Below are 24,911 nucleotides of genomic sequence, written 5' to 3'. Positions count from 1 at the left end.
CGTAACTTCCTCTTTCCCTCTCTCTTCTTACCTCTCACTCTTCGAATCCGACTCGACAAGAAATGGAAGCATCTACGAGTACAGCAGCAGCAGGGACTGGGTCTGGGAATGGGAATGGGAATGGAGGGAAAGTTGAAGCTAAACAGGTACTTTATTGCCAAGGTTCGCTCGCTACCATCTCCCTCTCTGTCTCTGAGTAAGCGAGTTGTACTGAGGTAGAGACAGCGAACGAACAGTGTGCTCGTTCCCTCCGGAGTATTGCGAATTCTCGAGTAAATCATCAAAGTCAGTTCTTCGTAGTCCCTCTCTCCTCTCTCTTGTCCGACTGTCGCTGAACTGACGTTCGTTCGTTCGATGTTGTAGATGTAAACAATGGTTACAAGAGACCCACCCCTCTCTCTACTCAACCTACTATTCTGACTGTCCGTCTAATTCCCTCTCTCCCTTCTCTCTCCTCAGCTCGCGCGGAACTGACGTTACTCGGTCCGATGGATGGATGATTAGCCGCATTAGAGGATAAACTCGCGCATTTGACGGTCGAACAAAAAGCGGCGTTGGAGAAGGATTTGGCCAAGAAGGAGAAGAAGGAAGAGATTAAAGCTGAAAAGGAGAAAATGAAAATCGCCGTACGTTGCTTGCTCCCTTTCTACCTTCTCCTCCCCTTCTCCGGGGGGGGGTTGTCTCTCCCAACTCTTCTTCCCGTGTCTGCAACCCGAGAGAATAGGAAAGCTAACGTTTGAAAGATGGGATGAGGGAAATATAGTCAAGTAAAGTAACGATCAAACGAATGGAACGAAACAAGAAAAAGCACGTCACCTCTATTCACGGTTTGCATTACTTTGGTGTCGATTTAAAGAAGGCGAGTAAATTGTTCGCGAACAAGTTTGGAGCCGGGGCTACGGTGAGTAAGACGGCGAATGGGGATGAAGAGATTTTGATTCAGGGGGATGTTAGTTATGATGTAAGCTCCCCTTTTCTTTCTCTTCCCTTCCCGTCTTTCTGGTGGTGTGAGTGTGAGCGAGAGTGAGAGACTGATGAAATGGTGGACGAGTACAGGTGGAGGAAATGATTCTGGATAGAGAGAATAAGAAATTGGTGGATGTGTTTTTGGGCAAAATCGAAGGGGATCAGATTGAGTTGACCGAGGAGAAACCGAAGAAGAAGGGAGGTCAATAAGCAAGAGTTTAATGGGAGTTTGTTGTAAATTGACTCTTGAACGATGTCGAGCAATGAATGCGAGAGGGAGAGAGAGACGAGATGGAATTTCGCAACTTTTGAGCGAGAGAATTTGGCTTCGAGCGTTGCACCTGGCTAGATTGTTATTGTGACCTGTAGCTGCCTGTCATCCTGTATCGAGAGTCTTGCGAAGAGTTCAAGTCGAACGGAAACTTCAATCAACTCTCCTTCACTTCATCCTCTCACTCACTCATTCAATATGTACGACGCCGCATCTGACCACGCGAACTACCGAATGTAGCTAACGTTGTTTGACTCATCGTCATACAGGCCCAAGGGAAGAGGAACGATCTCCATCTCTTCATCAAAAGAAGACACCGGTCCATCTGTACGTCTGCTCCATCCCCTCCTGACTAGGTTAGTACTCATTCGTTCCTATCACTGTAGAACCTACACGTCAACTATTGTATCTGCGTTCGTTCTCCCTCAATCTCTCCCTCCCCTCCCTTCTCCCATCCCACTGACTCTCCCCTCAACGGAACGTGTGTGTGCATACAGGGTGAATTCATCCTCGTGATCGATTCCCCACTCTCAGCACTCCCTCTCCGTCCCTTCGATGAATCCCTCACCCTCTTGAACCGTGGTCCCGATAAAAGAACCTACAAATTAAACGTTTCCGATTCGAACTCTTCCTTGATCAAACCGAACTTACCTCCTGATACACCTGTTACGGAGGGGGGTGTGGGAGCTGCAGGGAAGGAAGGGAATGGGGTATTGGTACTGAGAGGGAACGAGGGGGATGGGAAGTTTGAATATCAACGTGAGCACTTTCTCTCTTTCTCTTTCCCTCAGTCTCTCTCGAGCCAGGGACAGAATGAAGCTCATGACGGGATGGGAGAGGGATCACAGGGAGGTTCTATTGTACGAGATGTCAACTACAAATAGGGTATGAAACTGTACCGGGAACGATTGAAGGGAAACAGAAAGGTGTTGCGACTTTTATTCTATCCGGTACGTTCCCTCCCCTTCTCCATCTCTTCTCGCTTTCTCTTTCGAGAGGACCGTGAGACTGATCAGTTTGGAGATTTAAACGTGAAAACAGGTGCTTTGACAGACGTGCAGAATAGAGTACCGGCGAACGCGTTTGGAGAACCGGCTGTTACGGAGGCGGGACCACCGAAGGGAGTGGAAGTATAGATTCTTTCTATGACCTCGGAAGGAAGGAGAATGCGGGTGGAGGGCTTGTAGAGAGAGAGGATGGGACTGAGAGGAGGGTTTGCGAAAGTGGAAATTTTGTGTTGTAACGATTTTTGTTTCTCTCGTCTTTAGCTCGGACTATCGTTTTCTCCGCGTGCAGTATGTACTATAGCAAAGTCTAGAACGCTAAAGCGAGAGAAAGGTACACTCGAAGTCGATCTGCACCGCTTCAATTTCTCCCTCTCTCTCTTTCACCTTCCCTCCACTTCTCATCATGCCTCCCACCGCCGAATTGACTTCCGAACAGCTCAAAACTCTTCAAGAGAACCGTCTGAAAGGTCCGCGCTCTCTCCCTCTTCATTTCTGTCCACAGGATGACCTCATCTCCTCCCCCTCGTTGAACAGCTAAAGCGGCCTTTCAAGCTCGTGAACGAGCCCAACAATCAAGTCAATCCGTCAATGAACACAATAAAAGACCCCTTCAAGTACTTCCAGCCTCGAATACCTCACCTACGAATCCGAACAAACGTTATACTCCCCGTTCCCCTCCTCTTCCCTCTACCTCTGCCTCGAATGCTTTACAATCCGCTCTCTCCTCTTCCTCGGGCGGGCATTTCAAAGGCAAGGAACCCGCTTCAAAAGGAGGAGGAGGACCTCCAGCTCCGTTGAAGAGCATGATCGGTTCTTACGTCGAATACGATCTCGCTACTCTCAAGAACTCTCGTGGAGGTTTTTTGTTGGAAGGTGAGGAGGACGATCCGAAGAAAAAGAGGGAGAGACAAATGCAGGAGGAATTGAAATTGAAGAGATTGGAGAATGCGAGGAATCAAGGTCAATTGCGCGGATCCGGTAAGCTCCCTACTTTCTCGTGAGCTGGGACTAGAAGGAGGGCTGATGAGGAGGGAGAGAATGGGAGGAATTAGTTATGCAATTAGATCCTAAAGAGAACCCGAAATGCGTTCATTGTGGAACTTTTGACTTGGATGAACAATTAAAGACGGTGTTTGGAGTCAAAGTTTGTACAGGTTGTAAGAAGGAGAATCCGGATTTGTATTCATTGTTGACGAAAACGGAATGCAAAGAAGATTATCTCTTAACTGAACGTACGTCCCTCCCTCTTCCTCCTCTCTTGTCATCTTGCCTGCTAGTGCTGACTTGCGTTAATGATGGGAGTGAGTAGCTGAATTAAAGGATACCGACTTGATGCCTCATCTCCTCCGTCCAAATCCTCATCGTCCAACCTACTCAAACATGATGCTCTTCCTTCGCTGTCAAGTCGAAGCCTACGCTTTCTCCCCCCAGAAATGGGGGTCTCCCGAAGCGTTAGATGAGGAGTTTGAGAAGAGGGAGAAGGAGAAGAGGGAGAAGAAGAATCGGAAATTTGAGAAGAAGTTGAAAGAGTTGAGGAAGAAGACTAAAACGAACGTTTGGCATAAGAGAGAGGAGGAGAGACATGAACATAGTTTCGAGGATGCCGTAGGGGAGGACGGGGGGAGTGTGCAGAGGTGTAGGGAGTGCGGAGTAGAGGTAGAGGTGGAATCGTTCTAGAGAGGAGGTTTCCCGGCTGGGGTTGTCGTTCGCTCTTTACTGTCTCCTACTCGTTTCACGTTGTACACCTTTCGTACTTGTTTCTGCTGTGCTGTTGTTGCCTCTCAATTCCAAGTTTTACCGTTCTCACCGAAAACCTGTTCCCTTCGAATCCAACGAAAGACTCCAGGACGAGACGGTCGTGCCGATGTTACTGATAAGCTTTGAATCCCATTCGAACAAGTACAAGATAAGCGAGGGAGCCCTTTTTAGAGATAAACTATCGACAAAGTGAGTGATCCTAGCTTTCAAAATGAATCAACGAGAGTGAGGAATAGAGGGAGGGGAAGAGTGTATGGAACATCGGCGGGGAGGAGGTATATAAGGACTTGGGAAAGGAAAAAGGGAAGGACTGGGAAAGAAAATGGGTTTACGCAAGTTTCGAAAATCCTACCCTTGCGTTTCCCACGTCGTACGTTGAATAAACGGAACTCAGGAACCTGTCTCCCATGATGAATGCCTGAATTCCAACATCCTGACCCACGAGCGCTCCGACGCAAAGGGAAGAAGTCGACGAAACTCTTCCCAAATTGAACGTCGAAGCCGGGATCGTCCACGCCGCCGTCATTCCCGGGAACGTGAACGATACGGAAGGAACCGAAGAGCAAGGGAAAGTATAGTATCCGTTCGAATAGGGTGCCGAGCCAGGGACTGAGGCGTAGAAAGATTTGGCGGATGAAGTGGGCGCGACGATCAGAGTCGTTCCTGGACACGAGAAGGAGGGAGGAATAGGTCAACGGAGAAGAGAGAAAGGGGAGAAAGAGGGGAGAGACGTACCGGTATCAACGATGGCGGCAAACGTACCGAGAGAGGAAACGGATTTCCCATTCACTTGAGTTTGGGCTTGAACGTTCCAGTACGATTTAGACGTGACACTGAAGGAGCGAACGTTGAGTTGAGTCAGCGAAGCGAACAACGCCCGAAAGTGAGAGATTCGAAAACTCACGGAGTCCATTGAGTTGTTCCCGCGACGTATCTCGACGATACCATTGATCCCAAGTCGAGACTCGCTCCCGATTTCGTGAGCTTGAAGGAGAACTGAGGCGAAGCTACTTTCCCTTGCGAGATCAACGTTTGGAAGAACGGCGAAGTTTGTAATTGCGAGATCGAGGGGAAGGCCATTCCGACGAGTCCATCTTCCGGAGACGACCCGAACGAGGAAGATAGAGTCGTGGCGCTTCCGAAAACTTGCTTCGAAGCTGTTAAACCGGCTACCGTAACGCTGTCGGAGTAGGCGGGTCCGGAAGAAGTTGATCCGTCACCGTAAGAAACGTCAAGTTGCTTTGTTGTTGTTGCGGAGGTGGAAGATGTCGAGGGATTGTATTTGTGCTTCGACGAACAGGCGGAAGAAGTACAACCACTGCCAGGCACCCATAGGTCTGGACGAGGAGAGAATGGTCAGTCTCGCTCGCGAAAGTTGCTCAAGTGAAGAACGTGAGGACTCACCAGCAGATCCAGTGTCAAAATCTTGAAGGAAGGATTGACTGTTCGATCCGATCGTGATGTAACCTGCCCAGACTGTTCGAGAGCGAGAACGGGACGAAAAAGTCAATAAAAGTTCATGTCAAAGCTCAAACGAAAACGCTTGCGAGCGACTTACGTGATTCGTTCTGCTCATCAATGAGCGCTTCTTGTCCAGTAGATCCGGCACGCTTCATGAGCTTGTCCTCCTCGCTCAATCCACGAGCGATCGGACCGACTCCACGAAACCGAGGTAAAGATCGTTCTTCGACGACGACGTCGGCGTCTCGCTTCGATAGAGGAGGAGCGACCCCATGAGCTTTGCGGTAGTTGTTGACGGTCTCTTGATACTTTCCCTTGACTCGATGCATTTGGTTCTGCGAGCGCGCGAATAGTTAAATCAGTTCTCGATTCTCTCGAACCGAAAGTCCATGCGAGATGAAAGAAAAACGTACGTCGAGGACGTTGAAGTTGACGCATCCGTCAGGTTGAGTGAGAGGAGAGCTCGATTGTCGCTTCTGTAGAGGGATGTTGAGTACGTTTTCCTCGGGAGAAGGATTCGCAGAAACGGTCGAGGCGAGGGTCGCAACGAGACCGGCGGCGAGGGTGAGCTTCATGATTGGTGGGGACGGCGACGAGAAGGGAGGAGAGCAGGATGAGAGGACGGTGAGGGAGAGACGAGAGAAGGAGAAAGTGAGGAAGAAACAAAAGAGTGAAAGAGGGTTTCCGCACGGTGCAATTCGGTTTGCTCGTGGGGTTCTCCTATCTTTGGTCGTGCGATGTCGAACATCGTTTTTGAGCTAAGTATGTCGATGGTGGAGCAATTGGAATATTGCGAGCTCGAGAGTAGGCCGTTTCGAGCATTGAGTTGAGAGTACCTTGTGTGAACATGCGGTGAGAGAGATACAGTGTCTATCGATCACACTAAACCGTCCCGAGCTAGCGTAATCGTAGATTGGAAGAAGGAAGAGCGCTCGGAAAAAGCCGATTGGATCCACTGCACACTTCTCGAGCTCGAACGACGACCCTCGAGATCGTGCATTACTGTATTGGAAAAGAAAACTGCGAGGCAAGCGCGACACCAAAGCGAGGGTGGGAAGAAGGCGAGAAGAAGAGTGAGATGGGAAAGAGAGATGAAAGGCACGCTGGGAAATTCGATCGAATCCGAATCCAATTCTTTTCGCGCTAAGCCTCTTTTCGCACTAACCACTCAAAAAGGTTCCGAGCTTTCTTTCGCACCCACGTTGGCGAGCAAGTTGTCGCTGTTCGACACCATAAGGTCTCAAAGCGATACTGAAGCGACCGCGCGCAGACGTCGAAATAGCTCAAAAAATTAGGTTGCAAGGCGAGGAGGAGAACAGTCTGAGATCTCGACAAATGACGATTCAGAGCTCGAACCCGACATTTCCAATCACTTCGTCTGGATTCGAAGAAGCCCAAGCAGTTCGCACGCGAGAGAGAGAATCCGAGCCTGAACCGAACTTTGAACCAATTTTCAATTGTGAAGTGGAACGACGTCGACGAACAACAGATCAGCCTCGAGGATCCTCAATCGTAAAGAATGAGAGTAGTAGTAGCTTACGCAGAGTGACTCCTCGAAATGAATGACCCTATTCTTTCTTCACTCTTTTGCGAAACTTTCTGTCTTCTGGTTCGACCGCCGGTGTCGGAGCAGCTGAGAGCTCAATCACTGGTCAGCAGAGAAGTAGTAAGACAATATGTTGCGGAGACGTACCAGATCTCCGTGAGCTCGATCTCAATGCCCGCACAACAGGTTTTCGGTCCTCTTCCTCCTCCTCTCGTCCAATCGCTTCTTCCTGCTTGAGGCCCCCGTCTTCCACCTCCTTGATTGGAGGATTACCCCGTATATTGATGCTCTTGTTACGCTCAGTCATCCACTTGTTGATCCGCGCAAGATCGTATCCTACGACTCGAAAAACGACGAAGACGAGCCGAGGACCTTCTGTAGCCAATTGTTGAAACATCTCGTTCGGTGAAGGCCATATTTTTCTCGGCTCCTGTACATCACCGGCGATGCGCGAGACGACGCTCTCGTAACGAAAGTATTCGATCCACTGAGCTTTCTCTTCTTCCCCATTCTTGCGAACTCGTTCGGACCAATCTCGTACTTCTTGTAAAACTTGATGTCGCCTCGGTACCTCCACATGTTCGGGTGTCCATCTCCTCCGCCGTAGAACAAGCTCATAGCTCCATCGGTCGGTTTGAGTTCAGCTCCATTCTCTTTAGCATCTCTGATCGCCGCCTCTTCCACTGGCCGAATATCGTCATATTCGAACCAGTTCTCCGCCGATAGGATGAAGTAAGGTCCTCCATCCGCTATTTGATGAGGAGCGTGCCACCCCGCAGGACACAACAGGCGAGCGTTCTTCACCTTCATCTCCTGACCATTACCTCCTAGATGGTTCGGCCGTTGTCGACGAAAGTTGACGTCGAAGAGAGATTTACCGTCGTCGAGAGTGAGGAGGTGCTGAGGAGGTGGCAAGGTCAACGAAGGATCGTACCACGATGTTTTGTCGAGGGGATGCGGAGCGACACGATTCGGAATCGGAGGAAAGACAGGGAATTTGGTCGTGAAGGGGTGAAGAGGTGATTTATTTCTCTTTGTCGGAGCATCGACGTCGTACATCGGTTCGAGAGTCGCGAAGGAAGAGCTGAGAGAGCGCTCGCAAAGGTCAATTGTGTCGAAAAGACTCGGATTTCTCGAGCTTGAACATACGTTTCATCCGATATAACTTCTTCCTGATCCCGGGTGTCATTCTGTTCACCTTGAAAAGCGTCCTCGACGAGCTCGTCCTTGACCTCTGGCCTGGAGAAGAACCCAAGAGAACCTTGTTCAGTGATTTGGGAGAAGAGGAGAGGAGAGAGACTTACTCACTCAATCGCGGGCTCTCTATCCTCACGATAGCTCATAGGTTGTAGGCCTGGTAATTGGAACGGATTCATGGCGGTGTTCGAGTGATAAGACGCGATGAGAGAGCGAAGTTCGTTGTCTCTTCTTCAACACTTTCTCCAACTCACGAATCGACACGCCAGAAGGGGATCAACTACCAGCACTATGGACGACCTAGCTCGGCCGTCTATACCTTCACCAGTCCTCGGTTACGAGTCTGAAGATTCGCGCGGACCTTCACTTCCTCCTTTCGATGCGCCAGCCTTCAAGACCTACCTAGCTCAACTGTTACCGCTAGTGATAGGTGCGAACCCTCATGAACTCGAATCCTTGTTCGAATCGGGAGAGTTCGCGGAACGATCAACTCGCTGGGCGACTGATCCGAACGCTGGAGCCTTGTACGTTGTCAAGTCGAGAGAGGAGGACGAGGACGAGGAAGAGGAAGTGAAGGATACAGGTGAGTGGGAGTGAGTCTTCACGCAAGCGCGAGCTTACGATTAACTCCTGCCACTTTCGCAACCAGATGAACCTCTTGCTGAACGCTTCACTTATTCGATCACTTCGACTCTGTCTTACACTCCCCAACAATCTGCGACCCTCGCTCTCATTAAGCATGTCCCCCTCATCGATTCTTCCCTCCCTCTCCCATCCCAACTTCATTTCCTCAATTTGTTCGGTCCCGCTTCTTCCTCTCGCTCGACTTCGACCTTCACCGGTTCAAGCGAAGTACCAAGTAGCGCGAGTGGGATCTACGAAGGTCTCCATCGCCTCGTCCACTACGGTGTCGCACCAGCTTTCGAAGCTTTCGTCGAGAGCAAGAACAAGAAGGATCAGGCTTCCGCCGCCGGAGAAGGAGCGGTAGCAAAGAGGAGGAACGATGACAAGGACGCCGATAGCAAGATGGGTATCCCGATGACGAAGAAGAAGTTTGCAGAACTCGAACTCTCGCTTTTGCATCGTGAGTAAACCTCTCTTTTCTCTCGCCGAATCGTGATGTGAGCTGACTCGCTCGGCGCAGTTCAACAAAACGTCGACATTCCCGAGATTACTCTCTCGATTCACCCTGCTATCTCGGTCGCGATCGCTCAAGCGAAAGCTTCAGGAAACCGAGCAACTGTCGATTCTCTCGATCCTGCTCTCCTCTCCGACTCTGCCTTCCTCAACAAACTTCAAGGTGAAGTCAACTCGTGGATCAAAGAGATTCAAAACGTCACGAAACTCAACCGAGACGTCGCGAGTGGAACGGCGAGTCAAGAAGTCAATTTCTGGTTGAGTATGGAAAGAGCACTCGAAGGGATCGAAGCTCAATTGAGGAGTGAACCGATTCAACTCACGCTCGATATCCTCAAGAACGCGAAACGTTTCCATGCGACCGTCTCGTTCATCGCTGATACCGGTCTCAAAGAAGCTACCGACGTCGGTCAGTCACTCTGAGTGATCTGTTTCTCTTTCTCGTCGAGAAGCTGAAAACTCGATGCGTCGACAGTTCACAAGTACAATCAACTCATGAAAGACTTTCCCCTCAACGAACTCCTCGCCGCGACCGATCTCGCGAAAGTTCAAGAAAGTATTTTGCTCATCTTTGGTCATCTCAACAAAAAGCTCAAACTCTCGTGCGTTCACTGCATCCTACCCGGATAGCGCAAGTAACTGACTGTCTTACGTACAACATCAGACCTTATCCCGTTCGCCGAGCCCTCCCCCTCGTCGAAGCGATTTCCCGCGATCTTCACACCCAACTCATTCGAGTTCTCTCTTCCCAACGACTCATGTACTCCGACTATGGCGCCTTCGAACGATCAATGTCGTCCTGTTCCGACGTCTTCCAAGCCTGGGATGACTCGTTCAAAGAGTTCACGAACGTCGCTCGGGAAGTTACTCGCAAACGAGCGGAAAAGTTTATCCCGATCAAGATTTCGCCCGCTCATTCGAAACTACAGGAACGGATCACGTACTTGAGAGCGTTTAGGAAACAACATCAACAGTTGCAAGTCATGGTTGGACCGCTCGGGAGTGAAACAAGGAGAACGGGTGAAATCAAGTTGAATGGAGAGATTGATGGGGAATCGACGACGACGAAGAAGGATTGGACGACGAGCTTGGGTGATATCGATATGGATGCCGAGGTGAGTAGTGGCTCGCTTCATTTGAACGTCGAGCGGAACTGACTTTCGCTCAAACAGGTTCGACAAGCATACGAGAGCGTTAAGAATGTCGACGTTCTCGATGTCTCGAATGGTAAGGACTCACTCTCCAGTCATCGGTTCCGAAGAGCTCACCTCGTTTGCTCGAAACAGAGGGAACTGAGATTTGGATCGCGGCTGAAACGGCTTACAACGAACGAGTCGCTCGTGTCGAGAACCACATCATCTCTCGACTACGTGATCGACTCGGAGGAGCGAAGAACGCGAACGAGATGTTCCGAGTTTTCAGCAAGTTCAACGCTCTCTTCGTTCGACCGAAAATCAGAGGTTCGTTTCTATCTCCCTTCAATCTCTGACGACGTGTCGGTATTGAAAGGCATGATCTCGGGCAGGAGCTATCGCGGAATATCAATCGCAACTCATCGATTCGGTCAAAGAAGACATTCGTCGACTTCAAGAGAAATTCAAAGCCGGATATCAAACCTCGGAAGCTTACCACATGTCGCAACTTCGGGACCATCCTCCCATCTCTGGAGCAATCATCTGGGCGAAGCAGATCGAACAACAACTCTCGCAGTACATGAAACGAGTCGAAGACGTCCTCGGAACCGAATGGTCGCACTACGCCGACGGTCAACGACTTCAAACCGAAAGTCAATCGTTCCGAGAGAAGCTCAACACTCGACCGATCTACGACGCTTGGCTCATCGACATCAATCGACGCAACCTTCAGATCACCGGTCGACTCTTCACGATCACGAAAAACCGTCAACAAGGAGGAGCGCTTCAACTCACGGTCAACTTCGATTCTCAAATCATCACCCTCTTCAAAGAAGTTCGAAACCTCCTCTGGCGCGGATTCCAAGTCCCTCACACGATCAGCAACATTGCGAAAGACGCGAAACGAGTCTATCCTTACGCCGTCAGCTTGATGGAGACCGTTCGAACCTACTCTCAAACCGTCACGAAACTCGAAGCGAACCCAGAAATCGCACCTCTCATCGCGGCAACTTACAAGAAAGCTCAAGATCAAATTGCGAAAGGTGAGTCACTCTTTCTACTTCTCTCGCTTTTCGTCTCACTTACTCATCTCGTCCCCTTCTCTGCAGGAATGTCGTTCAAATGGGAACACTTCGTCAACACTTTCGACAGCAGATCGATCTCGTACGGCGCTGGAGGATCTCTCGACTCGCACGGCAGCAGACACACTCATTACGTTCGAGAATTCGCTTCGATCGTTTCAGAGTTTCAAGATCGTACCGACTCGTTGATCGATCTCTACGCCGACCTCAGTCGAACGATCAACGAGCTCAAGACTTGTCCCTACACGACTACCGCTTTCTCAACTCGTCTCGCTTCGATTCAAAAGACGATCGATAACCTCAACCTCGAAGGATTCGCGAATCTCGATACATGGGTTCGATCGCTCGACGAAAAGGTAGAAGCCGTCCTCGCGGACCGATTGAGAACGACGATCGACAAGTGGTGTACCGAATTCTCAAAGGACGCCGACAGCAGCAAAAGTCAAGGAGAATCGACTTCCCTCTTGGCTCGAAAGAAAGCGAACGCTGCGAAACTGGCTGGAACGACTCCCGCGGACGACGATGGACTCGGACTCAAGACGCTCGTTCACGAAGTTCGAATTCAAAACCAAGTCATTTACCTCAGTCCTCCGATCGAACAAGCTCGCGCGAGTTGGTACGGACAACTTCAACAATGGCTAGGAGTCGTTTGCGGTCTCACCCGAATTCAGAGTTCTCGATACGAAATCGGTCTCAAGATTCGTTCGGCTGGAGGAGAGCACAGAACGAATTACACTTCTCTCGTGAGTCATACTTCTCTTTTTGTGCTGCACGATCATCAGTGCTGATCTGCTTCGATTAGCTCACGACCTTCACGGATGGAACTCTCTATCGTCCTTTCGCTCTCGTCGAAGACAAACTCGCCAAGGTCGGAGCTTACGTCGACAAGTGGCTCCAATTCCAGTCGTTGTGGGATCTCGAAGCCGAATACGTCTACTCTCAACTCGGTGACCAACTCTCGTCGTGGCAACAACTCTTGTTCGAAATTCGCAAGACTCGTTCGACTTTCGACAATTCGGAAACTCAACGATCCTTCGGAGTCGCGATTATCGATTACGAACAGGTTCAGAGTAAGGTCAACTCGAAGTACGACACCTGGCAACGAGATCTCCTCGGTCGATTCGGAGCGAAATTGGGAGCGTCGATGAAAGAAACCCACGCTGCGATCTCGAAGGCTCGTCACGATCTCGAACAACACTCGATTGAGACTTCTTCGACCGCCGCAACTGTCACGTTCATCACCTTCGTTCAGGAGCTCAAACGCAAAGTTAAGAAATGGGCTCCCGAGATTGAAATCTTCGCGAGTGGTCAAAAGACTCTCGAACGTCAACGTTGCCAGTTCCCGTCAGATTGGCTTTACGTCGATCAGGTCGAGAACGAATGGAGTGCGTTCAACGAGATCCTCACTCGCAAGAATGCCTCGATTCAGGAACAACTCGGTGAGTTTTCTTCCTCTCTTAGATGATTCGCAACTATTGCTGATTCTCTCGTCTCATGTTTGTAGCCGGACTTCAACTCAAGATCGTCGCCGAAGACAAGATCCTCCAGAACCGAATCGAAGAGATCGTTGCCGAATGGGAGAAAGACAAACCGATTCAAGGATCGCTCAAAGCCGACATCGCGATGAACTCGATCAGCGTCTTCGAAGGTCGAGTGAACCGACTCAAAGAACAGTACGACATGCTATCGAAAGCGAAAGAATCTCTCGATCTCGAACTCGTCAAGGATGGTCGACTCGAACCGGTTCTCGAGGAAATCCGCGACTTGAAGGCGGTTTGGACTGCACTCTCCGGAGTATGGGCTCAAGTCGGAGAACTTCGAGATACGCTTTGGACCTCGATTCAACCTCGCAAACTTCGTCAACAACTCGACTCTTTACTCTCGACGACTCGTGAAATGCCGAGTAAGATGCGTCAATACGCCGCGTTCGAATTCGTTCAAGAGACTCTTCGAGGTTACCTCAAGTCGAACACCCTCGTCTCTGACCTCAAATCGGAAGCACTTCGGGAACGACACTGGCGTCAACTCTACAAACTTCTTCGCGTCTCGACTCAGTACTCTCCTTCTGCGATGACTCTTGGATCGGTTTGGGATCTCGACTTGAAGCGTAACGAATTACTCATCAAGGACGTCATCGTTCAGGCTCAGGGAGAAATGGCACTCGAGGAATTCTTAAAACAGGTTCGTTCCTAGCTCTCAATCTCACGATACTTAGCTAGACCGACTCTGATCTCGCTCATGTAGGTCAAAGAGACTTGGACGAACTACACTCTCGACCTCGTGAACTACCAGAACAAGACTCGTTTGATTCGCGGATGGGACGACCTCTTCACGAAATGCGGCGAAAATTTGAACTCGCTCACGGCGATGAAACTCTCGCCTTACTACAAGGTCTTCGAGGAGGAAGCGTCGGCGTGGGAAGATCGTCTCAACCGCATTCACGTTCTCTTTGATGTTTGGATCGACGTTCAACGTCAATGGGTCTACCTCGAGTTAGTTGCTCTCTGCCTCTCGATCTGTCTGATCTTGAAGAGTCACTGACGACTCTCTTGCGCAGAGGTATCTTCTCTGGAAGTGCTGACATCAAACACCTTCTCCCGATCGAATCTCAACGTTTCAACAACATCAACACCGAATTCCTCGCCGTCATGAAGAAAGTCTTCAAGTCTCCCTTCGTTCTCGACGTCCTCAACATTGTCGGAGTTCAGAAATCCCTTGAACGTCTCGCAGATCTCTTGTCGAAGATTCAGAAAGCTCTCGGAGAATACCTGGAACGAGAACGTTCTTCGTTCCCTCGTTTCTACTTTGTCGGAGATGAGGATCTACTCGAGATCATTGGTAACAGCAAGGATGTAGGTTGACGACACATCTCTCTCGCGCGTCCATGCACGAGCAAGACTGAACTTTCCTTGCTGCAGATCGTTCGAATCGGAAAATTCCTCAAGAAAATGTTCGCCGGTCTCTCATCGATCACGCTCGATCAGGAGCACACCCGGATCGAAGGGATGTCATCGCGTGAAGGAGAAGAAGTGCCCTTCTCGACTCCGATCGTTCTCGCCGAATATCCCAAGATCAACGACTGGTTAACGAAACTTGAATCGGAAATGAAAGTCTCGCTCGCTCAACACCTCTCTCGCGCCTACACCGATCTCCAAGCGTTCTACACTTCTTCCGGAGGTCTCGACAGTGACCGCTTCCTCTCCTGGATCGACTCTTACCCGGCTCAACTCGTCGTGCTCGCGGTTCAAATCGGATGGACGAACCTCGTCGAAACCGCCCTCTCCTCGGGTCAATCTCTCGATGGTCCCCTTTCTGTCGTTCTCCGAGGTCTCGACGTTCTCGCCGATACTGTCTTGAAAGAACTCGCTCCGATTCAACGACGAAAGTGCGAACACCTCATCACCGAACTCGTTCACGAAAGGGACGTACTGCGACTTCTTCAACAGAACGGTGTTAGTTCAACTCAGGATTTCGACTGGCTCTACCACATGCGATTCTACCTCGACACTTCTCGGTCAAACGTCCTCGAACAACTCGAAGTGAAAATGGCGAGCGCGACTTTCTTTTACGGATTCGAATACCTCGGAGTTCCCGATCGACTCGTACAAACTCCTCTTACCGATCGTTGTTACCTCACTCTCACTCAAGCGCTAGAATCTCGACTCGGAGGTTCTCCCTTCGGTCCCGCAGGAACTGGTGAGCTTCCCGCGCGAGAGTCTCTCTCGTCCATTCCGGCAGACACTGATCTTCTGCCCTCTCCCAGGTAAAACGGAATCCGTCAAAGCACTCGGAGTCGCTTTGGGTCGATTCGTTCTCGTTTTCTGTTGCGATGAAACTTTCGATTTCCAAGCGATGGGACGTATCTTTGTCGGACTGTGTCAAGTTGGAGCTTGGGGTTGCTTCGACGAGTTCAACCGACTCGAAGAACGTATTCTCAGTGCCGTCTCTCAGCAAATTCAGAGTATTCAACTCGGACTCAGCGCGGGCCTCACGAATCCGGAACACGAAATCGAACTCGTCGGTCGTCAACTTCGTCTCAGTCAAGATACGGGAATCTTCATCACGAGTGAGTCCGAGTTCCGTCCCTTCTCTTTGTGCGTCACTCACGCTTTCTGTCCTCGCAGTGAATCCTGGTTACGCCGGTCGTTCGAACCTTCCCGACAACCTCAAGAAGCTGTTCAGGAGTATCGCCATGACTCGTCCTGACCGAGAACTCATCGCTCAAGTCATGCTCTTCTCGCAAGGTTTCCGAACGGCCGAAACTCTCGCTTCGAAAATCGTTCCCTTCTTCAACCTCTGCGCCGAACAACTATCTTCCCAACCTCATTACGATTTTGGTCTTCGAGCTCTCAAAGCGGTTCTTGTCAGTGCTGGACACCTCAAACGGGAACGACTTCAATCATCCGAACAAACTATCGACTCGAGTTCGATCGAAACCGCCGAGCAAGAGATCGTCATTCAATCCGTTACCGAGACGATCGTACCCAAACTCGTTGCTGAGGATGTTCCCCTTCTCACGAGGTAAGTCCCTCGTCTCGTCGCTGGTTCGAAACGAGTCACTCACACTTTCGGTTGCGACGGTACAGCCTCCTCGCCGACGTCTACCCTGGAGTCAATTATGTCCCGGTCAACCTCGATAAACTCAAAGAACACATTCTCGCCGTCTGCGCTGAACGACATCTCGTGGCCGACGAAACTTGGGCTCGAAAAGTGATTCAACTCTACCAGATTCAAAACATTCAACACGGGTTGATGATGGTCGGACCTTCGGCGACGGGTAAATCGACTGCCTGGAGAGTCCTCCTCGCCGCCCTCGAACGATTCACCGGCATCGAAGGAGTTTCGTACGTGATCGATCCGAAAGCTATCTCGAAAGAAGCTCTCTACGGTACTCTCGACCCTACGACTCGCGAATGGAACGATGGACTCTTCACTCACATCCTCCGCAAGATCGTCGACGATGTTCGAGCTGAAAGTTCGAAGCGTCACTGGATCATTTTCGATGGAGATGTCGATCCCGAGTGGGTAGAGAACCTCAACAGGCAAGCCACTTCGCCTCTTTCCGTATCGTCGTCCGTCTGCTGATCGTCTCTCGACCTCGCTGCAGTGTTCTCGATGACAACAAACTGCTCACTCTTCCGAATGGAGAACGACTCAATCTCCCACCGAATGTGCGAATCATGTTCGAAGTCGAATCCCTCAAGTATGCGACTCTCGCTACCGTCAGTCGATGTGGAATGGTCTGGTTCAGCGACGACGCCGTTACGCCTTCGATGCTCTACAAGAACTACCTCAGCTCGATTCGATCCGTCCCTCTCGATACCGCCGACGAAGAAGCTGCTCTCGCAGTCGCCTCTCGTCAACCCGCTGGAGAAGATGGCGAGGTTTCTCCAACTCTCCTCACTCAACGACTCGTCGCCTCGAAACTCGAAACCTACTTTGAACAAGATGGACTCGTTCCGAAAGCGCTCGAATACGCATCGACCGTCGACCACATCATGGAATTCACCCCTTCCCGAGCTCTCACGACTCTCTTCTCTCTCCTCAACAAATCCCTCCGTAACATTGCCGATTACAACGCTCAACATTCCGATTTTCCTCTCCAACCCGATCAAGTCGAATCTTACATGACGAAACGACTCCTCGTTGGTCTCGTCTGGGCGTTCACGGGAGACTCGAAACTCGACACTCGCGCTGAAATGGGAGACTTCCTGCGAAACCATTCCGGGCTCGATTTCCCTCCGCTGGGACCAGGAGGTTCGTTGATCGATTTCGACGTTCAAGTCGCGAGTGGAGATTGGTATTCGTGGCAGAATTCGGTCCCGACGATCGAAATCGAAACTCAAGCAGTCACTTCGGCCGATGTAGTGATTCCGACGATGGACACGGCTCGACACGAGGAAGTTCTCTACTCTTGGCTCTCGGAACATCGACCTCTCCTACTCTGTGGACCTCCCGGTTCCGGTAAAACGATGACTCTGTTCAGCGCTCTCCGAAAACTACCCGATCTCGACGTCGTTGGACTCAACTTTTCGAGCGCGACGACTCCCGAACTCCTCCTCAAAACGTTCGAACAACACTGCGAGTACCGGAAGACGCCGAATGGAGTCATTCTCTCTCCCGTACAAATCGGTCGTTGGCTCGTCCTCTTCTGCGACGAAATCAATCTTCCCGCGATGGATACCTACGGGACTCAGAAAGTCATTTCGTTCCTTCGTCAACTCGTCGAACACGGTGGATTCTGGAGAACTTCGGACAAAGCTTGGGTCAAACTCGAAAACATTCAAATCGTTGGAGCGTGCAACCCTCCGACAGATCCCGGTCGAGTTCCCCTCACCCAACGATTCCTACGACACGCTCCCCTCGTCATGGTCGACTACCCTGGAGAAACTTCGCTCAAACAGATTTATGGAACGTTTTCCCGCGCTCTCCTCAAAGTCGTTCCGACTTTACGAGGTTACGCCGACGCTCTTACGAACGCCATGGTCGACTTCTACCTCGCCTCTCAACGTCGATTCACTGCCGATATCCAAGCTCACTACATCTACTCGCCGCGTGAACTCACGAGATGGACTCGAGGCATCTACGAAGCTCTTCGCCCCCTCGACAACCTCTCGGTCGAAGGTCTCGTCCGTCTCTGGGCTCACGAAGCTCTCCGATTGTTCCAAGATCGACTCGTTTCGGAGGAGGAAAGAAAGTGGACCGACGAAACGATCGATTCAGTCGCCCTCGCCCATTTCCCGACTATTGATCGTAACGAGGCGCTCGCTCGACCGATCCTTTACTCGAACTGGCTGAGCAAGAACTACATCCCCGTCGACCGCGAACAACTTCGAGAATACACGAAAGCTCGACTCCGAGTCTTTTACGAGGAGGAGCTCGACGTTCCTTTGGTTCTCTTTAACGATGTTCTCGATCATGTCCTCCGAATCGATCGAGTATTCCGACAGATCCAAGGTCATTTGCTCTTGATCGGAGTCAGCGGTAGTGGCAAGGTGAGCAACGTCCCTCGAATCTTTCTCCGTCTGAGAGTCGCTGATCTTCCGATTCAATCTGTAGACAACTCTCTCACGCTTCGTCGCTTGGATGAACGGCCTCAGCGTCTTCCAGATCAACGTTCACAACAAGTACACGGGGGAAGATTTCGACGACGACCTCCGAACTGTTCTCCGAAGAGCCGGTTGCAAAGGAGAGAAGATCGCTTTCCTCATGGACGAATCAAACGTGCTCGACTCTGGATTCCTCGAACGAATGAACACCCTCCTCGCGAACGCCGAGGTCCCTGGACTCTTCGAAGGAGACGAACATGCAGCGCTGATGACGGCCTGCAAAGAAGGAGCTCAACGAGATGGTTTAATGCTCGATTCTCCCGAGGAGCTTTACCGATGGTTCACTTCTCAAGTCGCTCGCAACCTTCACGTCGTCTTCACGATGAACCCACCTTCAGGAGGACTCGCTTCTCGTGCCGCCACTTCTCCCGCTCTCTTCAATCGATGCGTCCTCGACTGGTTCGGAGATTGGTCGGATCAAGCTTTCTACCAAGTCGGACTCGAATTCACAAACACCCTCGATCTCGACGTCGCCCAATACGCTCCTCCTCCTTCGTTCCCCGTCGCTTATCGTCAACTCGCTCTCCCTCCCGTTCACCGTTCCGCGATCGTCAACGCTCTCGTTCACGTTCACCAATCGATGTACGAAACGAATTCGAAACTCTCACGTCGTCAAGGCAAGACGAATTACGCTACCCCTCGACACTACCTCGATTTCATCAATCAATACGTTCGACTCTTCAACGAGAAACGAGACGAACTCGAAGAACAACAACGTCACGTCAACGTCGGACTCGACAAACTTCGAGATACGGTCGTTCAAGTCGAAGAATTACGAAAATCTCTCGCCGTCAAACGTACTCAACTCGAAGCGAAGAACGGCGAGGCGAACGACAAACTCAAGAGGATGGTCGCTGATCAACAAGACGCCGAACAGAAGAAAGTCGCCTCGATCGAGATGCAAGCTGCGATCGAAGAACAGAAACAAGCGATCGCGGAACGGAAAGAGATCGTCATGGGAGAACTCGCCGACGCTGAACCTGCCGTCGAAGACGCTCAAGCCGCCGTCAGCAACATCAAGAAACAACAACTTACCGAAGTTCGATCGATGGCGAATCCCCCTGAAGCTGTCAAACTCTCGATGGAAGCCGTTTGTATCGTCCTCGGTCACAAAATCGAAGGTTGGAAGTCGGTTCAAGCCGTTCTACGAGGAGAAGGATTCATCCCGAGTATCGTCAACTTCGACACGGCTCGTTCGATGACTCGACAACTTCGCGACAAGATGAGAGCCGACTACTTGTCTCGACCTGGATTCAACTTTGAAACGGTCAATCGAGCTTCGAAGGCGTGCGGTCCGCTCTGCAAATGGGTTATCGCTCAAGTTCGTTACTCCGACATCCTCGACAAAGTTGGACCGCTCCGAAACGAGGTTCAACAACTCGAAGATCAAGCCGAAATGACTTTCCACCAAGCTCAGGCGATTATCACGATGATCTCGGAACTCGAACTTCGAATCGCCTCGTACAAGGACGACTATGCCGCCTTGATCAGCGAGACTCAATCGATCAAGAACGAAATGGAAACGGTTCAAACTCGAGTCGATCGTTCGATTACCCTCCTCGACAGTCTCGGATCAGAGAAGGAACGATGGGAATCGGGTAGCGAGACGTTCGAGGAACAAATGAGTACCGTTGCAGGGGACGTTCTCCTCTCGGCAGCTTTCCTCGCCTACTCTGGTTATTTCGATCAAGGGTATCGACAATCGATGTGGCAAGGATGGACGAATCACCTCACGGACGCCGGGATCAAATACAAACCTGAACTCTCACTCTCCGAATACCTCTCTTCTGCCGACGATCGACTCGCCTGGAGAGCTCGTGGACTCCCTGCCGATGACCTCTGTACCGAAAATGCCATCATGCTTAAACGCTTCGACCGTTACCCTCTCATCATCGATCCTTCCGGTCAAGCGACGACGTTCTTACTCAACGAATTCCAAGATCGCAAAATCTCGACAACTTCGTTCCTCGATGAAGCTTTCCTCAAGAACCTCGAATCAGCTCTGCGATTCGGAACTCCTTTACTCATTCAAGATGTCGAATACCTCGATCCGATTCTCAACACTGTTCTCAACAAGGAATTGCGAAGAGCTGGAGGTCGAGTTCTCATTCGCCTCGGAAATCAAGACATCGATTTCTCCCCTTCGTTCACGTAAGCCCGCGCTCACTCTCGAATCATTTGACTGTGACCTAATTCCATGGATCTGTGCAGAATGTTCCTATCGACTCGGGATCCTTCAGTCGAATTCGCTGCTGATCTCAACTCTCGCGTCACAATGGTCAACTTTTCAGTCAGTTCCTCTCCTCCTTCTGACTCTTTCAAGCATCGGCACTGATTTCCACCCATTCCAGATCACCCGAGCAAGTCTACAAACTCAATCTCTCGCTCAAGTCTTACGCGTCGAACGACCTCAAGTCGACAAGAAACGATCCGACTTGTTCCGTCTCCAAGGTGAATTCCGAGCTCGACTCCTCCATCTCGAGAAGAGTTTACTCGCCGCCCTCAACGAGTCTCAGGGTAACATCCTCGATGATGACAAGTGAGTCTCTCGATCATAGCCTCTTTCGATCAAAGCTGACTCTCTTTCTCACTCGCTCAACAGGGTCATTGGCACTCTCGAAACGCTCAAACGAGAAGCTGCCGATGTCACTCGTAAGGTCGAAGAAACGGATTCGATCATGGCGGAAGTCGAAGAAGTTACGAACGAATACTTGCCTCTCGCTCAAGCGAGCAGTAACGTTTTCTTCGTTCTCGACGAATTGAACCTCCTCAACCACTTCTACCAATTCTCGCTCAAATTCTTCTCCGACATCTTTGACTACGTTCTCCTCCACAACCCTTCGCTTCAAGGTGTTACCGACCCTCGCGAACGGCTCGAAATTCTCATGAGCGATCTCTTCATTCACGTCTTCAAACGTACCTCCCGAGCTCTCCTTCATTCCGACCATCTCACTCTCGCCGTCTTGCTCGCTCAAGTCAAACTTCGAGGTACAACCGACGAGTTGGACGATCAAGAATTCGGTTTCCTCCTCGAAGGTGGAAACGGAGTCGCTCTCTCTCCTTCAACCTCTTCCAACCTCGAACTCCTCGATTCGACGCAGAATCAACGACTCGCCGCTTTCGAACGTCTCAAATGTTTCAAGGACGTTCGTTCTCACATTCAAGAGCACGAAGGAGAATGGAGTCGTTTCCTCAAATCGAACAACCCAGAATCTCTCGTTCCCGCCGTTTGGTCCGAAATATCCCGTGAGTCTTTCCTTCTGTCCTCGAACGATAGTGAGCTGACATGTCTCACGAAAGCAGCAATCGCAAACGCTGTTCGTCGCGCGCTCGTCGTCAAATGTTTCCGTCCCGATCGACTTCTCCAAGCGTTCAGCTCTCTCGTTCATCTCGTGTTCAAGCAAGATCTCTTCCTCCAAACTACGTACGACCTCGGAGCCATGGTCTCGAACGAAGTCGAAGCTTCTTCACCTCTCTGCCTCTGTTCCGTTCCGGGATACGACGCGAGTTACCGCGTCGATCACCTCGTCGCCTCGACTGGCAGCAAGTGTACTTCGATCGCGATGGGATCTCAAGAAGGCTACGGACTCGCCGATCAAGCCATCGCTGCCGCCGCTCGTACCGGAAATTGGGTACTCCTCAAAAACGTTCACCTCGCACCGAATTGGCTTAGTCAACTCGAAAAACGTCTTCAGAGTCTCAACCCGAATCGAAACTTCCGACTCTTCCTCACGATGGAAACGAACCCAAAGATCCCCGTCAACATCCTTCGTCAAGGTCGAGTTCTCATGAATGAACCTCCTCCTGGAATTCGGGCAAACATCCTCGACTCTCTTCGCAGTCTCACTCCAGCTCGCTTGTCGACTGGTCCCGCAGAGAAGACTCGAATCTACTTCCTCCTCGCCTGGTTCCACGCCGTCGTTCAGGAGCGACTTCGTTACGTTCCTCTCGGTTGGAGTAAAATGTTCGAATTCAACGATTCCGATCAAGAAGCTGCTCTCAATACGATCGACTCCTGGGTCGCTTCCGCTGCGAAAGGTCGTGCGAACGTCGATCCCGCGAGTATTCCTTGGCCGGCGATTCGTTGTCTCGTCCGTGAAACCGTTTATGGAGGTAAAATCGACACTGAATTCGATCAATCACTCCTCGACTCCTTCGTTGCGACTCTTTTCTCCTCTCGAGCCTACGACGTCGACTTTGCCCTCGTTCCCGCCTCTGAATTGACTGGAGAGGAAGGTCTACTCGTCCCCGATGCGACTAAACTCGAACAATTTGTCGAATGGACACAAAAACTTCCCGAACAAGAACCTCCTTCGTACCTCGCACTCCCTCCTTCAGCAGAGACTGTCATCGCAACGGCGCAAGGTATGTCCCCCTCTTCCCTTTCCTCGTACCGTGAATCGAGCTTACTCTGTCACGCGCAGGTAACTCGCTCTTGAGTCGATTACTCAAGATGAGATCGCTCGATGATGATGACGAGACGGTCGCGGTCGATGTCAAGAAGGGCTCGTCTTCGTCAGCTCAGCCCGCTTGGATGAGAGCTTTGAGGGAATCTTGCATCGAATGGCTCGCGCTTCTCCCCAAGGTGAATTCTCTCTCACTCAATTTCGCTTGTATTTCAGCTGACATCGTGTTACATTCAGACCGCTCCTACCCTCGACGGAGCGATCACTTCTGCCTCTCCCCTCGGCCGATTCTTTGAACGTGAAGTTTCGCTCGCTCGCAAGCTCGTTCCTGCCATTCGCACCGATCTCGAAAACCTCGTCAAAGTCTGCAGCGGGGAAATCAAGCAAACAAACGACCTCCGCTCTCTCCTCTCCGATCTCACGAAAGGAATAGTCCCAACGACCTGGCGTCGTTACCGCTGTCGATCTCTCCCCGTCGCCGCCTGGATCGCAGATTTCTCGAAACGAGTCGCTCAACTCGAATCGGTCGTCAAGGTCGAAGATCTCGCTCGAGCACCCGTCTCTCTCGGTCTTTTGTTCCAACCTCAAGGTTACATCACAGCGTCTCGACAAGCAACTGCCCACGCGACTGGAACTTCGCTCGAACAACTTTCGTTACAAGTCGCGCTCGAAGAAACTGGAAGCGTCAACTCTTTCACCATCGAAGGTGAGTTTCTTACGCGCTCTCATTCTTCGCTGCCAGGAGATACTTACCCGTTTTTGGTCGCGCAGGTCTCGTCTTGATTGGCGCTCAATGGGAATCGTCTCAACTTTCGATCAACAACGGAGAGAACGTTCGACTCTCCCCCTCGTCACTCGTTTGGACTCCCTCTTCCGGCACTCCTTCGTCCGATTCTCCAACTGTCAACGTTCCTCTCTTCCTCGACTCGACCCGTTCCGATCTTCTTTTGAGCGTTTCTCTCCCTCGAGGAAACGTCGATCAAACTTTACTCGCTCAAAGAGCTGTAGCTATCATTGCCGCTTCCGATTAGCTGCACTCCTCCCTCTTATCACTCTCGTTTCTCCTTCGTTCGGTTCCTACCTTTGTTATCGCAACTTTGCAAAATCGTTATTTCTCGTTTTCAACCTGTCAATGTGAGTCAAGCGGACGAATAGCTAGTCGCTCCACGGGACCCGACAACGACGAACCTCAGTCGAGCTGTACCGTTCTGGCGTAGGCTGACGAGTCCATTTACCTTGGGGCAAGGTGAGACTCGAAAACTTTCCACCATGCATCTCGCACGAATTGTCGCTCTCTCAGGTTGAACGCACTCAAGCTAAGCTTGAGAATCCTTACGAGCTAAGCTTGAGGATCCTTACGAGCTTGCTGCAAGGCACTACGACGTGGGATGGTGATTCGAACTAGAGTTCAGGTTGAGGAGAAGAATCAGAGTGAGATTCGCAATCTCAAGCGTTGTTCTCTCTCTGTCGAGTCTGTCTGGTTGAAACTCCTTCCAGCGTCACGTCCTCAACCCACTGTCCGTACCTTGTCGTCCCCTCCGAGACTCGTCCAATGAATGAATGACTCTAGCGAGCGCGCGAATTCTCTGCGAACAAGCTCAGCCCGACTCGCTGCGAAGTCGGTCGACCTAATGTTGCCGCGCTCGATCATCCTGACAGGCGTTCTGCTCTCTCACGAGGTCTGAACGGCAGAAGGAGGAAAGGCATCGGCCGAGTGAGACAGAAAGAAAAGGCCTTTCACAATGGAACAAAAAAGAAGATCGTAGTTTTTTAAACTCAGCTACCAATTCGCCTCGACTAGCCAAAGTGAGGTGTTGGTCTCGCAGCGTGCTCGTTGG

General features: G+C 51.0%; 5 protein-coding genes across 5 annotated transcripts; 3 read left to right on the top strand and 2 right to left on the bottom strand.

The window, feature by feature from the left end:
- Nucleotides 1-62: 62 nt before the first annotated feature.
- On the top strand, nt 63-2,373 carry TMA22 (Tma22p; the record flags this gene model as incomplete). The annotated part of the gene is made up of 11 exons (XM_076631031.1): nt 63-162; nt 237-285; nt 364-422; nt 505-626; nt 764-961; nt 1,057-1,168; nt 1,507-1,556; nt 1,624-1,650; nt 1,735-1,996; nt 2,086-2,187; nt 2,279-2,373. 11 exons carry the CDS (start codon nt 63-65, stop codon nt 2,371-2,373), a joined length of 1,176 nt encoding a protein of 391 aa, XP_076488899.1.
- A 274-nt stretch (nt 2,374-2,647) lies between these two features.
- Nucleotides 2,648-3,921, top strand: RAD14 (DNA repair protein RAD14; the record flags this gene model as incomplete). The annotated part of the gene is made up of 4 exons (XM_076631030.1): nt 2,648-2,711; nt 2,779-3,222; nt 3,297-3,476; nt 3,554-3,921. The coding sequence occupies 4 exons, from the start codon at nt 2,648-2,650 to the stop codon at nt 3,919-3,921; spliced, it is 1,056 nt and encodes a 351-aa protein (XP_076488898.1).
- Nucleotides 3,922-4,330: 409 nt separating this feature from the next.
- On the bottom strand, nt 4,331-6,038 carry JCM6883_000367 (uncharacterized protein; the record flags this gene model as incomplete). Its single annotated transcript, XM_076631029.1, has 6 exons — nt 4,331-4,665; nt 4,738-4,835; nt 4,907-5,339; nt 5,407-5,478; nt 5,561-5,798; nt 5,877-6,038. The coding sequence occupies 6 exons, from the start codon at nt 6,036-6,038 to the stop codon at nt 4,331-4,333; spliced, it is 1,338 nt and encodes a 445-aa protein (XP_076488897.1).
- A 1,307-nt stretch (nt 6,039-7,345) lies between these two features.
- JCM6883_000366 (uncharacterized protein) lies at nt 7,346-8,385 on the bottom strand (the record flags this gene model as incomplete). Its single annotated transcript, XM_076631028.1, has 3 exons — nt 7,346-8,093; nt 8,159-8,248; nt 8,318-8,385. The coding sequence occupies 3 exons, from the start codon at nt 8,383-8,385 to the stop codon at nt 7,346-7,348; spliced, it is 906 nt and encodes a 301-aa protein (XP_076488896.1).
- A 112-nt stretch (nt 8,386-8,497) lies between these two features.
- On the top strand, nt 8,498-24,104 carry DYN1 (dynein heavy chain; the record flags this gene model as incomplete). The annotated part of the gene is made up of 26 exons (XM_076631027.1): nt 8,498-8,789; nt 8,856-9,290; nt 9,351-9,752; nt 9,819-9,945; nt 10,008-10,458; nt 10,516-10,570; nt 10,630-10,803; nt 10,869-11,519; nt 11,586-12,301; nt 12,361-12,997; nt 13,063-13,739; nt 13,803-14,050; nt 14,116-14,410; nt 14,477-15,254; nt 15,322-15,624; nt 15,683-16,079; nt 16,145-16,600; nt 16,666-18,535; nt 18,618-20,818; nt 20,879-20,957; nt 21,019-21,206; nt 21,270-21,913; nt 21,971-23,032; nt 23,092-23,252; nt 23,311-23,779; nt 23,845-24,104. 26 exons carry the CDS (start codon nt 8,498-8,500, stop codon nt 24,102-24,104), a joined length of 14,028 nt encoding a protein of 4,675 aa, XP_076488895.1.
- Between the last annotated feature and the right edge of the window lie 807 nt (nt 24,105-24,911).

The sequence above is a fragment of the Sporobolomyces salmoneus genome (genome assembly GCF_050403485.1).
Source record: "Sporobolomyces salmoneus JCM6883 DNA, S_salmoneus_JCM6883_v1_ctg14, whole genome shotgun sequence".
In the NCBI taxonomy this organism is placed as follows: domain Eukaryota; kingdom Fungi; phylum Basidiomycota; class Microbotryomycetes; order Sporidiobolales; family Sporidiobolaceae; genus Sporobolomyces; species Sporobolomyces salmoneus.
This window is presented reverse-complemented; position numbering and strand designations above follow the sequence as displayed.